A 16,195-nucleotide genomic window follows, 5' to 3' on the forward strand; every position below is an offset into this window, starting at 1 on the left:
ACAGATAATGACTAACTATGCTTTTATTCTTATTTTTTTATATTTCTTTTAATGTAATCACTCTGAGAGTTACTGAATGAAAACTGCACTACAAATACAATCTAGTATTATTATTATTATTGTTATTATTTATTAACTGACAGGTATTTCATTTATCATTTGGTAAGGGATTAAATAAGGGTCTTTCTAAAAGTGTCGAACTAACATTTTTCAATTTTAACAACAAGCCACAAAACACCTGAATGTTCTATTTAACTACTGTATTCATTCTCAAGCAATGCAGCGGACAAAACCGTATTCAAAGAGAGGAAATAATGCAAGAATAATCCATCAATCAACAATAAGCAGTAACTGCCTCTATATAATTATGCAGGGAAATCATGTGTAACATGTTTACGTGGTATTTCTGTTTAACTGCTGCTGGGAAAAATGCCCATGATGTGAATATAGCATTAAACCACAGCAGACCAAACCCAACCCAACGCAAACCTCAAACGTGCAAAATCGGAAGCCAAATACATGGCTGAATATATTACGTTTTGGTTCCTGCTGTTCAAAGAGTACTCAACTATAGTGATTGCTGACCACGCTCCATTGTTACTTGACCTCTCCTTTATATTTCTACAGGAGAACATGCCAAACATGGAAATGAAATTGCTTAAAATTATTATTTGGCTGCCAATATACATAAAATGTCCCTTTGGATCCAGGAACCAACATGAAATGAGTTTAAACCTGAAGCCAAATCCTGCCCTTCTACATCACTCCTGCCTTTGCTTCCTTAATTCTCATGTAAACCACTTTTAGAATCCGGTCTCAATTCAGACTTCCTTTGGGACTCCAGTGATTGTCCAACCACAACCCAGTCACACAATAAAAACATGTTTCTTGCCCCATTCTCTGGCTTGTCAGTGGCTTTCTCTCTATGGCAGAGGTTGGGCCTCTTCAGGCTAAAAGACCTTTACACAGACAACGTCTTCTGCTGCTTTAGTGAACGATGTGGAAATATCCAGCGTCCCTAAATCTCATCTATTTCAATGTTTCCAGATCTGTAACTTTGCTAAGTTAAACACGTCCTCCTTCTCCACTATTCCTCCTAACTAATTGAAAAATGTACACACAGAGGCCTCTAGACAAAATGTCCAAAGATTGGGAGAGGCAAAGTTATAGGGTTGTCAAAAGTATCGAAACTCAAAAAAGTATCGATACTTAAATGTTGTATCCGGATACGATACTCATTTTCAAAAGTATCGAATAATTCTGTGCACTTTTCAGTTTCAGACTTTTTATGTAACAGGTGCAGCTGCTGAGAATACAGCATTTCAACAGTGTAATGTTCATGTTAACTGGTTTGGCTAGTGTCATTTAGTTTATTGTTATGTATATAAAGCATAGCCAAGGAAGGAACACTTAAGTTAATTTAGTTTTTATCAGGCTTGCCTAATATTTACAACCTCAAAATATTGTTCCAATTGTTATTGTTTATTTTATTATTTATTTTTTTGCACTACCTCAGACCTGAAAATAGTTATTTTTGCATTTTTTTTTGTTAATAAAAATATTTCTTTTTAAATTTTGGGGTCTTTTTTTCATCCTTGTGGTATCGAAAATGGTATCGAGTATCGAATATTTTCCTGAGTATCGGTATCGAGTTGAAAATTTTTGTATCGTGACAACCCTACAAAGTTATAGATGAATATGACTGGGATAGGTCATGATCTCGAGTGACATACATGGCATTCTTGAGGTGTTCCACTTCCATATGTGTTTCCTGGAACCATATGTAAAACCCACTGTAAAAAATCTAGGCGTGATAATGGACGTGATTTTAAGTTTGACTAACAGATAAACTCAGTGTTAAAATCTAGCTTTTCCCCGCTGAGGCTTTTACCTGAGGTGAAGTTACTTTGATCGTTTATCAACTGTGAAAGGGTTATGCATGCTTTCATTTCGTACGGACTCCATAACTGTAATGCACTTCATGTTGGTGTAGGACAACCCTCCCTTTCTTGCTTGCAGTTGATCCAAAATGCAGCAGCTCACCTTTTAGCAGGAACACGAAAGCAAGAGCACATTTCCCCCGTAGGTTTGTTCCCTGTACGTTTTAGGATTGATTTCAAGATTTTATTGTTTGCCTCCAAGTCTCTAAATGGGCTAACTCTAACCGACCTCTCGCATCCCATCGCGGTCACTCAGGTCAGCTGGCCAGCTGCTTCTGGTAGCCCCAAGATTCAGCTTGAAGCACACAGGAGATCATGCTTTTGCAGTTGTAGCCCCAAAACTCTGGAACAAGTTGCCTCTGCATGCTAGGCTGGCCCCTACACCGCCTGTTTCTTATGCATTGGCTTTCAGCTCAGTTTGAGAATTGCATTTCTTTTTCTTTTGTCTGAAAAAATGGGTCTTTGTGGGGTTTTTTTTATATTTATTCTGTTTTCTATTGTGTTTTTATTGTGATTTTGCTATATTTGATTGCACTATGGTCAACAGGTGTTGCTTTTAAATGTGCTTCATAAATAAATGTATATACAAAGACGGAGGAATAAACACTATATTACCAAAAGTATTCGCTCACCTGCCTTGACTCGCATATGAACTTAAAGTGATGGTTGGGAGTAAAATGCACCCTAGGTCATTTCCACCATGACATCCAGCCAAATACCCCCTCAGAAGCATTTTTAGTGATGGTCAACATTGGTCAAGATAGGACTATCAGCCGAATGGCTTAGTACTGGCACGAATGGTACAGTGTGTAAATATCGTAAATTACCCCACTAATAATGCATGGAATGTTACCAAACTTCTGCAGTAGTACACATAGGGTCTGAGAGTATGAAAAGGTTTCGCTGAATTTTTATAAATGCTTGTATTATCAGGTCAAGCATTTATAAAAATGCCACTTCTTGGCTGAGTTGCTGTCGTTCCCAATCACTTCCACTTTGTTCTAATCCCACTGACAGTTGACTGTGGAATATTTAGGAGTGAGGACATTTCATGACTGGACTTGTTGCACAAGTGGCATCCTATCACAGTACCACGCTGGAATTCACTGAGCTCCTGAGAGAGACCCATTCTTTCACTAATGTTTGTAGAAACAGTCTGCATGCCTAGGTGCTGCTTTTATACACCTGTGGTCATGGAAGTGATTGAACACCTGATTTATATTATTTGGATGGCTGACTGAATACTTTTGGCAAAATAGTGGATCTAACTACCATGTCTGTTAGGGGCCTACAGGTCAACGAACTGTGACCAGAGGAAGCTGAACAGCAGCCCTAATGAAGGACACAGTCATGCTTACGTAACACACACAACGCGTCTGAGCACAAACACACACACACACACACACACACACACACACACACACACACACGCACACACACGCACACAGGCCTTTTTGGACTGTTTATTTGGATACAGGAAAAGGGAAAGGGCTTGTGTATATGTCATTGTGCACAAAGGGAAAGTGTGTCACCAGTGTGTGTGTGTGTGTGTGTGTGTGTGTGTGTGTGTGTGTGTGTTGTACATTGTGTTAATCTTCATTTCTTCACTTATTTTTTTGAAGCATTAAGCTCAGTCTGTCAGTGATGCGTGTACGCAACTAGACATCAACAGGAAGCCAGAGGAACAGATAATGAGCTAAAACGGGACTTGCCTTGTTTGACAGAAGTCACAGGTTAAGGTTTGGCTATCACATGACCAACTGGACAATGTTCCTGTATGACTCATTCTGAGAATTAATGGGTTTTTTTCCATCTCCATCTTGGGATGTATCTTAAATCTTATCCTGTGTGTTATGGTTCTTTTTTTATGCATTGCCTGAACTCAATCATCATTTTAGATGACAGGTTTGAGCCGGGTCCGGCTCTACTGTACATTATCTTAGTTCCCTCTAGCTGATACAGTTTCATTCTCTTACATTTTTACATATGAAACAATGCATTATATTAGGGCTGTCAAAATTAACGCATTATACGATTCATTTGTGGAATCAACAAATAGTTTTAACACACGCTTTTGGCTCGTAAAAACGGCAGCGACACCACTGCAGCAATGTGATGCTAACCTCTCACCATTGAGCCAAATAAGCCGCTTCAGACTTGTGGTGTGAGCGGAACCAGACCGGTACTTTTATAATAAAAATGCTACTGTGTGTCTCCGTTCAAAATCCGCTGCGCTCGCGCTGCCTGCTCGCACAGATCCGCTCGTGCTAACATGCGCTGATGCATGTCGAGTGTTTACTATAAATATATGCAGAGACGACGCACCTTGAAAGCAACATTAAGCCATGCGTGTGTAGTATTCTGTACAACAGGCAATCGGGTTGAGGCCCGTTTGGGCTGGAGCAGTGTGAATGTAAAGCGGGGGGATCGTGCTGAGGCCCGGTACGAATCAAATGGCCCTGGTATGAGTGCGCCCTTAGGCAGCCTATATAAATTAAAGGGATAGTTCAGAATTTTGGACATAAGACCTATTTTCCAAGTGAGCCGGTGTGTTCGAGACGTCTGGAGACGTTTTTAAGAAATTTCATTCAGTTCTTCTAGTTGCCGAGTTCGCTTATGCTATGGCTAACGCAAGTCAATTGTTCTTAGCTAGCATGGCATTAAAAACGGTCTTGCCCACTCCACAGTGCACCCGAGGCAAATCCATTGTAACGGCAGACTATCAATGTACATATCTGTGTTGATAGAATGTTTGAAATAAAACCAGCCTTGCATTTTTAAGGATTTATGTCTCAGCAGCAGCAGCAGCGTGTCATACTTCCTAGTAGGCTATGGCAGCGGCGGAGTGATATCACCTAGCACTTATAAGTTACCGGTTCTATAATAGTTTGTTTACCTGCTGTCATTGCTACAGATGCAGAGTAGCCTGCAGTGCTAGTTTCTTCAATCTCACAGAAATGGACACTTTTGGAGAATATACTGAAACTTTTGAAGACTATTCGGCGGTGTTCATGTGTCTATTTACCGGAGGGAATCCCCGCAACGCGTCCGAGGGTTTACGGTTCTCCGGACGGAGCAGTGGTCTGGGTTCGCGGTGCGTAATTGTGGCTTTACGTGGCTGTGGGCTGCCCGGTGTTTGAGTGAGCTCCGAGGGCTTTTCAGACAGCCTTGGGGGTATAAGTGCCGACAGTTTGGCCCGGTTCAATTGCCTATTTACCGGCAGTATTTCGGGCGGCGCGTCTTAGAGTTTTGAGTCCAACGGAGCAAAGTAAAGTTCTGCTGCTGCTGAGAAACTAGTTCCTCAAAAAATGGATGATTCATGTGATGCGAGGTTAGTTTTGTTTCAAATATTATTCTATTAACACAGATATGTACATCGACAGTCTAGTGTTTTAATTGATTTGCCTCGGGTGTACTGTGGAGTGGGCAAGACTGTTTTTAATGCCATGCTAGCTAAGAACCATTGACTTGCGCTAGCCATAGCATAAGCGAACTCGGCAACTAGAAGAACTGAATGAAATTTCTTAAAAACGTCTCCAGACGTCTCGAACACACCGGCTCACTTGGATAATAGGTCTTATGTCCAAAATTCCGAACTATCCCTTTAAATAAGGATTGTTTTTTGATAAGCTGTGGAACTCTGAGTTAACCTATTTCTACCTGAATTTTTATGAACTGTTAAGCTGTTGAAATTTGAGTAAACCTATAACTTACATTGTACTTGATCAAATCAGACAATATATGCGCTCATATGTCGTTGTAGTGTTTTACAGTATCTGTAGTATTTTTCCGGCCCCTCATTTTGGATCATTTCCATCAACCGGCCCTCATTCAAAACTAATTGAATGGCCCTGTTCTCGTGAGTCTCCACATCATTTCATTTAGCTGGAAAGAATTCATCTGTGTGTCTGCTGATAGAATCTTTCAGGGTTTCCACCAATGTATTACAGCCGTCATGAACTGACGTTAGTAGTGTCCCGTGGGGAGAGAGAGTGAGGTGTTACAGCTGTGAATGTAGTGTCACTCCTTCCTGTCCCGGTCAATTATTTGGCGCTGTGGCTGAGTAAGTGAGTAAGTCACTGAGTGATTAAGTTGCACCACTGTTCACCAAGGGGTGTTGCTCATGAAGCTGCGCTCAGAGTTGCTAGAACGAGCCAAAAGAGTTGCATTCAAGACTCAACAGGGACACACGGACATCACAAACTCTGAGTGAAGCAACGCAAACTTCATTGATAGATGTATTCATCGACACAGTATTTGTAAAAAGTGGGAAATATCACGGTATGACATATAGCTGTGCTAACGCAGCCATGCTAGCAGCGAGCCGTGCTAACGCAGCGAACCATGCTAGCAGCGAGCTAGAAAAAAAAACAAAAAAACATGCTTTTTAAATGTGTGGTAATTATAAATTGTACACAATACTTGTATTGTGCTAACAGCTTTTAACAAAAATTTGCAAAAAGGAGGTTTAGCTTCAGGTTCAATAACAAATGGGGCCGCCCATTTTTAGTTGAATAATTAAAGAATGGGAAGTTAAAGTTAAAGTTTTGTTCAAATACAAAGGTTTTTGTTGGGGTTCTTTATGCAGATTTTGATATTATGTCATTACAGTCATTTGCTGAAAAAAAAAATATAAATATTTAAATATATATATATATAAACTGTATATATATATATATATATTCAAAATATTCTTGTTCCATATGAGAGATTCTTCTGCATGGCTTCATCAATATGCAGATGGCCGACTAGATTATTAAAAATGCAATCAATTAATGGATTTGTCAAAGATATCTTGTGCCTGTTCTATATTTATTATTAGCATAGTTTCTTTACATACTGAGTGGCCCTACATTTCAATGTCTGACGTGAGTGAGTGCTAATTTTACTTGACAGATGTGTGGAATACATAGAAATAGCTTGATACAATTTTTCAGCAAGCCGGCGGCGGCGCTAACGCAGCGAGCCTATGGTGCTAACACCACAATTAGAAAACAGGAAGGAAATCACATGCTTTGTCCGTGTCACCAACAACAGCGTTGCCCTGGTGACTGACAGGCTGTAGAGACCGTTTGAGTAGACTTAGATGACTTTATTTTGCATGGCGTTTAACAAAATAATCTTTGAGAGTGAGAAGTTAAGCTTATCTGCAATTAAGGACATTGACCACACAGTCCAGCCATGTTAGGCTTCACCTAGTCTTGTTTTTAGACTGAGTGAAGGAGGCGCAGTGTAGATGTAGATGTATGTCCCCCGGACAGAAAACACCTACATTTGCTTTGTGAGGCTTGCTGTGCCAAACCCTCAATGAAATCTGGTAGTATTGTAGGAAATATTCAAGCTAACAAGATAAATGAAAACCTTCTGGAACAATCTACTGGTTCTAAACTGACTTCCATTTGTTATGAGTACAGTGCCCTTAACTGCTTTTATTTCTGAATGCATCGTTAATAAGGCTTCACCAGCGTCAACACTTCCAGGCTGCTTATTGAGTCATTCCTTCGTCTTCTCCTTCATCTTCTCCTCCATGTATTCCTCTCCATCTCTCCCCCAGTAAAGGGGCCTGTTGAGGGCGGCCTCAAAGCCAGAACAAACACACCAGATTCCATCTCCTCATGCCAACGCTTACGCACAAACATCCTGCCAATAGACCTCCACCCTTTTCATTTTGCTCCCTCCATTTTTCATCCCTTTTTCACTGTCTCTCTTGAATTGGGCTTTTGTCATTTGTGTTTCCACCACTTTTCTGTTCAGTTATGTCATATTTCTTCGAAAGATTGTACTTTCCATTTCCTCACTTTTGCTTTTGTCCCTATCTGTACTTTTACAGCTGCTTCTTTTTTTATACCTCTTTTTTCAACTTTGTTCTTCTCGTCTGCCAATTTCTTCAATCTCCTCTCTTTCTTTGATAATCCTCTTACCCTCCTCTTCTCTCAATCTCAATACTTCCTCTTCCTTCCCATTCTTTACGACTTATCAATTTCTAACAAACCCATTCCTCTTCATTTTCCACTCAACTTCCCACCTTCCTACCTGGCTTTCTTTTCATTCATGGCCTCCTTCCTTTTGAACCACTGTTGTTCTTGTGTCTTTGTGGTCCCCTGGTCTTGAAGTGTCTTAAAGCTGGAAGGTCACCGGTTTGATCACCAGAAACCAAATACCCTTGGAAAAGACATGCCCCCCCACCCCCCTTCCCCTGTCCTCTTCCCTCTCTTTGCTCTCTGTCCGCTTTGTTTTGTTGCAGCGGCCCTGGCTCCTTCAGCTCTTTACATGCTCTTTGATCCATCAAAGGCAGAAAAGGCAGAGATAATGGATAATGCACAGCTCGCTACTCTCAACGCATGGCTTAAGAGCTGTGGGTTCCAATAGGGATAACGAGGGGTGAGGTAGCAGCCTTGGTATGTTATTAGTGTGGGAACGGGTGTTTGTGAGAGCCTGCAAGTGACTTTCACAGATTCAGGAATATGTGTGTGAAAACATGATAAAAGATTATGTATTGTGTTGTTTATGTTAATGTATTATTAGGATTACTGTAGACGTTGCAGTTTTTTTTATGTTCAATCCCCAGAAGCATCACTTTTTTTTAATCTGAAATCCAAGGTTCCAGTTGAACAATCTACTAAAGGCACACTGCAGAAGCATCAGCAGGTCATGCCTTGCACTGCAGCATGGGGAGTTCCTTAAACACACTGTCCACATGACCCATGGCTCTGCCCATTTCAGCCTTCTGCACTTCATACATTCATCTCACAGTATTCCTGTGATCCTGATGAAATACTTTATTTGGATTCCTCTAATACAGCAGCGACTGGCGTCTTTAAAAGAAGGATATTTTTGTGTCTGAAATATCAGATGAAAGCATTGTTCTGTCTTGAATGAAGAGGTTTATGAGATCAACAAGTAAAACATTGCCCCCCCCCCCCCCCCCTGAATTGTATGTGATTGAATCATAGTGTATCGACAAACTGACTATATGCCCTGTTGCCACTATTGTTCTCTTTGCAGAAGAATTCTGAAGATGACTGGCAGTTGTATGCAGGCCTATTGAAGTTTACAACCATGTCTGTCCAAAATATCATAACTTCCTAATTTGATCCTTCATAAACATTTGTGTGCAGTTTTCATAATATTGAGTAAAAAAAATGTTAACCAAATTCTTATCAGTTCAACCTTGTGTGGAAGTGGACGTTTCTGTCAAATACGAAGACGTTCCCTCTCAACCTGAAAACATAATGACTCACGGCAATGAGGCATAAAAATCAGCAAGCCATGCTATCCAGCAAAAACATCCAACCAATCAGAACGCAAGTAGGGCAGGCCACACCTTCACCGTAGTGGTTCTGTCAAATTAAGCCATACGATGCAAAATTGCAAGTGTTTGTTGCACTTTGAGCAGTACGACTGAAAGTGCAAAGCAGCCTGCTATAACAGAGGTTGTGCGATTGTGCAAGATTTAAAAAGAAATCCATTGTGCACAGTGATATCTGACAGCAATAAGACCCCAGGGACCCCCCAGGTTAAGTTTAAGTTAAGAGTTTGAGCAATTATGGTAGAACTTTATGTCTTACATCTGTATTCTGTCATAATTCAAATTCCAAACAGCAAGGCATGCATGTTAAAAGTAGTCTGAGCCAATCAGACAGGAGGGAAATACGTAACAAGGAATGTTGTTGTTGTTGTTGTTGGAGTTGTAGTTGGAGTTTATACAGGACTTCTGTAAAAAATGCAGATGGTCTTTCTTCTGCATAAACCTGGCAGGTCTAAGAGTTACATGACTGAGCTTTATGACTGGACTTAATGCAGTCCACATGTGTGATGTCTCTTAATCATCACAAGGTGAACTTCATGAGAAAAGCAGAAAGCAGCCAGCCTAGCAAGGGGGAACTTCAAGGCCACGGCTCAGCAAAAACAACACCTATGGGTGAAACACTTCGATCCTCTAGGCTTGGCAGCCCAATATCACACTTGTTTAGTGCTTTGCTGTATGTGAGGCCAGCTAATAAAGCATTTATCTGTGCGTCTTCCTGTTTTCATTTTTCTCCACACGGTACATTCTCTCACTCTTTGACTTTTGACCCCAAAAGGAAAGACGTTGCTCCAAGCTGCTGAGAGGGAGGCCAAAGATATCGCAGGGTTACATGGGTCCCTGTGGTGGAACTTTAATGACCGAGTGGTATGCAATTCCCTGTTATGGTGATGGTGGACAACACACACACACACACACACACACACACACACACACACACACACACACATGCACAGATATGCTCATGCAGTTATGCAGATGGAAAACGTAAACTGTCCCTGTAAGACGGAAGCACACACACACATGACAGTGGTCTTCTCGTCCAGTCTCTTTACCCGTCTCAACAGTCAAACATGGGTTGGGATAAGTCCGGGAGGGGTCACCGATGGAAAAGTCCCGTGAACTAACCAGCACGGGGCGCTCTTACGGAGCTGCAGTCCTTCTCTCCCTCCGCCTACTCCGTCATTCATCCTGTTGATCAGTACGCACGGACACTTCCCCGAAGCTCAGCCTGCCCTCCCCCTTCAGCTTCAACACTCTTAAGCATGGGAGCAGAGATGCATTCCCATGGTTCAGACACACGTTTTGCATTATATGCCGATAGGGGTCACAGCTCACAAACAAGACAGCTCTATACTGTCTTTCTGTCCTGTCTTTTGTCATTCATCATCCGATAAGGTGTACTTAGACAGGCAATACAATGAGACAGGAATTTAGACCTCGTACAAAACGTGAACGTGGGTATCGCTGAAATCGGTGACTCATGTCCTGCACAAGCGTGGGTCTCCATATTTAAACAGAGCCGTCCAAACCATCTCTTCCTGGATGGACCAAACCCACCAGCAAATGAGTGCGGTTTCCGCCCCTTGTCATGCTTTTAACTCTGATAGACATCACTCACTGGCTTGGTCATTCCCACGCCCGCACACACACACACACACACACACACACACACAGTCGGGTTTTCATGACTTTTGGGGACATTACATTGACTTATTTCCTGGAGCCTTATCTTAAACCTAATCAGAACCAGAGCCGCCATCAGCTTAACCCCGACCCTTGTGCTAAAGTTAAATCAGGTCTTCACCCTAAAATGTACTGATTTACATGACCCAATTGTCCCCACATCAGTACGTCATGGTCCCCACAATGTGAGTGTGTTATCAGATATATTTCCCGTGGTAAAACACGCACACAGATTTAACTCAAAACATGCCACCCAAGCAATGACCAGACCCGTATGTGATAAAGTGTGACTCTTTCAGATGTTAAATACATGTTAATACAGTTGGATCCTGTTATCTTGAATGATTCACACTGACTAACTTGAGTATTTCAGGAAGTCCAGGAGGGAAACCAGAGGCCTGGGCTCAAGGCCATCAATCTCTCTTTTTTTCTTATGACTCAGATCCCCGGTAAATTACAATCTAACGATTTCCACCAACTAATGAAATGATGGTGAACGCTGCTTACGATAAAATGTTTAAATCATATTCCAATATCTCTGTGCCTTGTTGTCAGTCTTATATGATATATTCCTAACAGCAATGTAACAACCAGGAAGAGATTTGACCTTGATGTTTCCATCTGACAGGAAGTCTGTAGAGTGAGGGGGGGATGTTGGGTCATTTGTGATGTTTGAGCTTCACTCTGGGGAAACATGGACTACGGTGGTCTTTTTCTCCATCATTCCATCCCCACAAGACTTCCTTTGTTCCGTTTCTGTTACTTAAATAGATACCAGTACGGACTTCAAAAAATGTAACAGGGCTTAAAAGTATCAGAGAAAGAAAATAAAGTCGTTTGCAGACTGTTTCCTTTGTGGTGGCCAGGGGCGTGGCAACAGGGGTGGCACCGGCTTCCCCTGGGATCTGATTGGCCACCCCCCCCCCCCCCCCCTAAATTCTAGACACGCCCCTTGCGGTGGCCCTTTTATCGGGATTTCATTTTCTTGACTAAAAATAAAGAATGGCTGGGGAACAGAACCTCAACTGTCCTGATGAAAGGCTTTTATGTTGGAAAAACATTGGGAGGGTTCTGTTGCCCTTCCTCTCATCCCTGCATCCTCCCCTACTCCCCCTCTATCTGTCTGTACTTGATTGTACATCCTCTTCTTGTAAACAGGAGCAGGCTGACAGCTTGGTCTGCTGTAAAATGGATTTTGTTCAAAGCCAAGTAAATGTCATGATTATTTTTTTGCATTATTGTTGTCAAGTATGCCATTCATGTAATATCTTCATAAATGTGATCTCATTGCATACATTTTTCAAATACAACCACAATTTATATTGCATTAGCAATATTGCATATTTTCCTCAGCTTTGGTAGCAACTATGATGACGACGTGAATGACGTGTAGATGTGCAACGATGTTGAATTTGCTCATTACTGTGTGACTTGATGAAGCCGTCCTCACGGACAAGACAACAAGACTAGGTGAAACCTAGTATAGGGTTCAATTTGCTTTTATGAAGTAGATTTCAATGTCAATGCCACCAGCTTTAAATTTGTCGAAGACAGGAAATTTGGTAGGCAGATGTTAACATACCATCCATCCATTATCAACTGCTTGAAGGCAGGGCACACCCTGGGCAGGTCGCCAGACTATCACAGGGCTGGTGAAACTTCTACAATCTTAAAAAAAAGGAGCCATACAAGAAAATCCAACGGGAAATAAGCAGTTGAATTGATTGTGAGGCCAGTCAGGAGCCTTGTACTTTAACGAACCCCTCCTAGAGAATGAACCTAAATGACTTCAAATCTGGTAGGTTGAATCTAAAGACCTTGGTGATGCTAAATACTCTCGATGTGTCGTGGCGGTCAATTTGACCCAAAACACGAAACAAACAAGACATTGGTATAACTCAGCTTGACATTGTCCAATCTGTCCCAAACGTCACTTGCTGAATAGTAAGTTCAGATCTGAAGACATCTACCTGCCCTCATCATAGTGCCACCTACTGGCGACAGGAAGTCTGCCTCACAAACACGCACACAGGTCAGAAGTGGTGAAAATCGCGAAATGCATTCATGAAGGAAATTACGTTAAAAGCCCTAATCCTCCCGTAGTCGATATTTCAAACAATGATATCATAAGTCACGTGACTCCATTTTACTTTATTATTATTTTTCGTAACTCCTCCAAGAGGATTCAAAAGGGTCCATCTCAAATGTGGCCAGCAGCAGGCTCGATCAATGCTGCTTGCAGATTTAAGTTAACTTTTACAACATTTATGGTTTAAAAGTCGCCCTTTCCTCTCTCATCCGGCTCTGACGCCACATGCCCTCGCCCTTGGCTTTCTGTCCTTCGCCTGCTGCCTGCCAAGACTCCCTGCCTCAGCCTCTACCACCTCTTCGTCACTGTGGCCATGCTGGCATTCTCCCCCTCTGTATCCTCTGTCTATTCATTACACCATCCTCCCCATCAATGATCCCTTCACAGAGGCAGCAGTGTGGGGTTTGAGCAGGACTTGCAGCTCTCCGAGGAATGCAACTGGGCAGCCTTCATATTAGCAGAGATCTCGAGACTTCTGCCCTCATAGAGCCAGTGTCATGTGTCTATTCACACCTCGCTGGCGTAACGGTCAACTAAACAGCTCAGACAAGCATCGTCATTCCCTTAGTCCAGTGCAGCCATGGATGGCTCTCTCCCAGTACCATTAGTTGGTCAGCATCTGGGCTGAACCTTGAATTATTTGGTCATAATGGCGACGACTGCACATTTAACCTGCTACAGAGCAGCTTGTTTTCACACTACTGATTAAATAGTCTATATTACCAAAGTGATCGATACTGATTTACTTAATATCAAACTGTTTTCATTTATTTAAATTATAGATTATGTTTTGTGGTTAGATTTATTTTGTCTTGCAAGTCAATTGACCTTTTACAGTTATGTTCCTTTTTTATTTATTCACTTATTATTTGAGAGTTTGGACCTTGTTTCATGGGACCAGGTCAGGTAACTTGACTTGACTTGATGACTACATGACTTCTTCTGGTGGAGCTTGACAGACTTCCGTCCAATGTTGCGCACATTTGAACCACATTTTGAGAAAATGTGCACTTTGTCACTATTTAATGATATGGATTTGTTTTATTTTATGTGCAAATTAACAGAAATACAACTTGATATGGGAAGGAGCTGTACATGGTCATCAGCTGTACAGTGGGGAACAAAAGGCTGTCTGTCCCAGCTGATCAGCGCATGTTCAATACTGGTCATGAGTGTGTCACAATCACAGCTGATGTATTGTTATTTTTTGAGGACATGCTCAGAAGAGGGGAGTTTTTTCCTTACCTTGGCCTCACACTTCCTGTGTGTGGATGCCTTGCATACTAAGAGGAATGAGAGTAGGGAAGGAGGGAGGAAAGAAGAGAAAGATGACAAAATTAGTATATAGTATGCAGCCCGCTTTCTATTTATCCACTAGACTACAACTACAATCTCAATTTTATTCTATTGCATGCCAAATTCTAGAACACGACCCAGGTCAAATTTGAGATCAACCCTGCTGCCATTACCATACAAGTAATCTCTTAAATCCTGAAGTGAAACACACACCAAGCTTAAAGGAAAACACCACCGCATTTCCATACTTAACTATGTTCTGCTCTGATGTTAGACGAGGTGATACATACCTCCCTCTCCTCTGTGCGTGCACTCAATGGCTCTTGAGCGCACTCCGCGCAGCGCTAATTTGCTAGCATGTAGCTTGTCCTTAGGATCCAAAGGGGGGTGAAGTTAGAAGCGACCAAGCACTTCCACGTTGTCCCTATTTAAATACGGTTACGTGAGTAGTGACACGACCCAAGTTTGGTTACACAAAATGAAACATGCCAATTTTTCTAAGCGGATAACAAGGATAACTAGATAGTATGGCGGAATAACAACTGGAAGCACTTCGACGTCGGCGCAGTAATATCATCACTCAAAACATGACGGGACTATATACCTTCTGCTTGTTTTCACAACCCTGTACGATCCACGTTATAACCATGATGTTTGATTGTTCACAAACTATCTTACTACAACCTGATGCTTCCTCAACTGTGCACAAACTACTACAGGTAGTGCAGGCGACGGCGTGCAGGTCACGTAGGTTCTATTGACGGAAGTAAGAGGGGGAGCGGAGTGATGATATTACTGCGCCGACGTCGAAGTGCTTCCAGTTGTTATTCCGCCATACTATATAGTTATCCTTGTTATCCGCTTAGAAAAATTAGCATGTTTCATTTTGTGTAACCAAACTTGGGTCGTGTAACTACTCACGTAACCGTATTTAAATAGGGACAACGTGGAAGTGCTTGGTCGCTTCTAACTTCACCCCCCTTTGGATCCTAAGGAATATACTGGGACAAGCTACATGCTAGCAAATTAGCGCTGCGCGGAGTGCGCGCAAGAGCCATTGAGTGCACGAACAGAGGAGAGGGAGGTATGTATCACCTCGTCTAAGATCAGAGCAGAACATAGTTCAGTATGGAAATGGGGTGGTGTTTTCCTTTAAAACAACAGTGTCAATTTACGTTTACAATGTAGATGCAGTATATTCAAATGTGATACTGTGCCTCGACCTATAAGACTCTAGAAACCAGGTAATAACCTCCAGCTCATTAAAATATTAATGAATGAAAAGCCACACTGAAGTGACCATTCTCTCTACTGGCCATCAGGGTGCGACACCTCTCTGATTGTGTCATTGAGAAAACTACTCACTTGATGTATTACCTCGGTGAACATTGTCAACACGAGTTTATTGCATCAACGGCTAGTTTCAAGTCTTCTTCAATCCAGCATTCATTTAGTAAATCAACCATTTAGAGTCAAATAGACAATAAAACAGGGTGTGGCTGCTTTGTGATTGACAGATTGCTACCACAGTGTTTTCTGCTGTGGGGGATTCAAAGTGTGTTTTCACTTAATGAAAGTTAATTGTAACATTTTAAAAAATGTCTTAGTCGGTGTTTGGTTGTAGTGAGCTCCACCCTCTTGTGTTAATCTCTTTCATAATTCATAGAGGAAAATAAAAACAACCCTGGATTTCTTTTCAGTACTGTATCCAGGCTGACAAAGAGTCACAGCTCTACTGAGCCATGTATACCTAGATCTTAGTATTAATGATTATGCACTTCTTTAATGATAAAAATAATAGCTATCAAGGACAAAATGACTAAATTCCTGCCTTCAGCCAGGACCATTAACCCTCAAAATAGCATTAGGACCTGATAT

At 41.7% G+C, this 16,195-nt stretch overlaps 1 protein-coding gene across 4 annotated transcripts in view; it reads right to left on the reverse strand.

The window, feature by feature from the left end:
* tns2a (tensin 2a) overlaps positions 1 to 16,195 on the reverse strand; it is a 65,786-nt gene that overhangs the window by 22,152 nt on the left and 27,439 nt on the right. For all 4 annotated transcript variants that reach the window (XM_084015357.1, XM_084015358.1, XM_084015356.1 and 1 more), the window contains exon 3: positions 14,267 to 14,304. In XM_084015357.1, the coding sequence (XP_083871483.1) occupies positions 14,267 to 14,304 (38 nt within the window). The remainder of the gene's footprint in view (positions 1 to 14,266; positions 14,305 to 16,195) is intronic.

Source organism: Eutrigla gurnardus (assembly GCF_963514095.1).
Source record: "Eutrigla gurnardus genome assembly, chromosome: 8".
Taxonomy (NCBI): domain Eukaryota; kingdom Metazoa; phylum Chordata; class Actinopteri; order Perciformes; family Triglidae; genus Eutrigla; species Eutrigla gurnardus.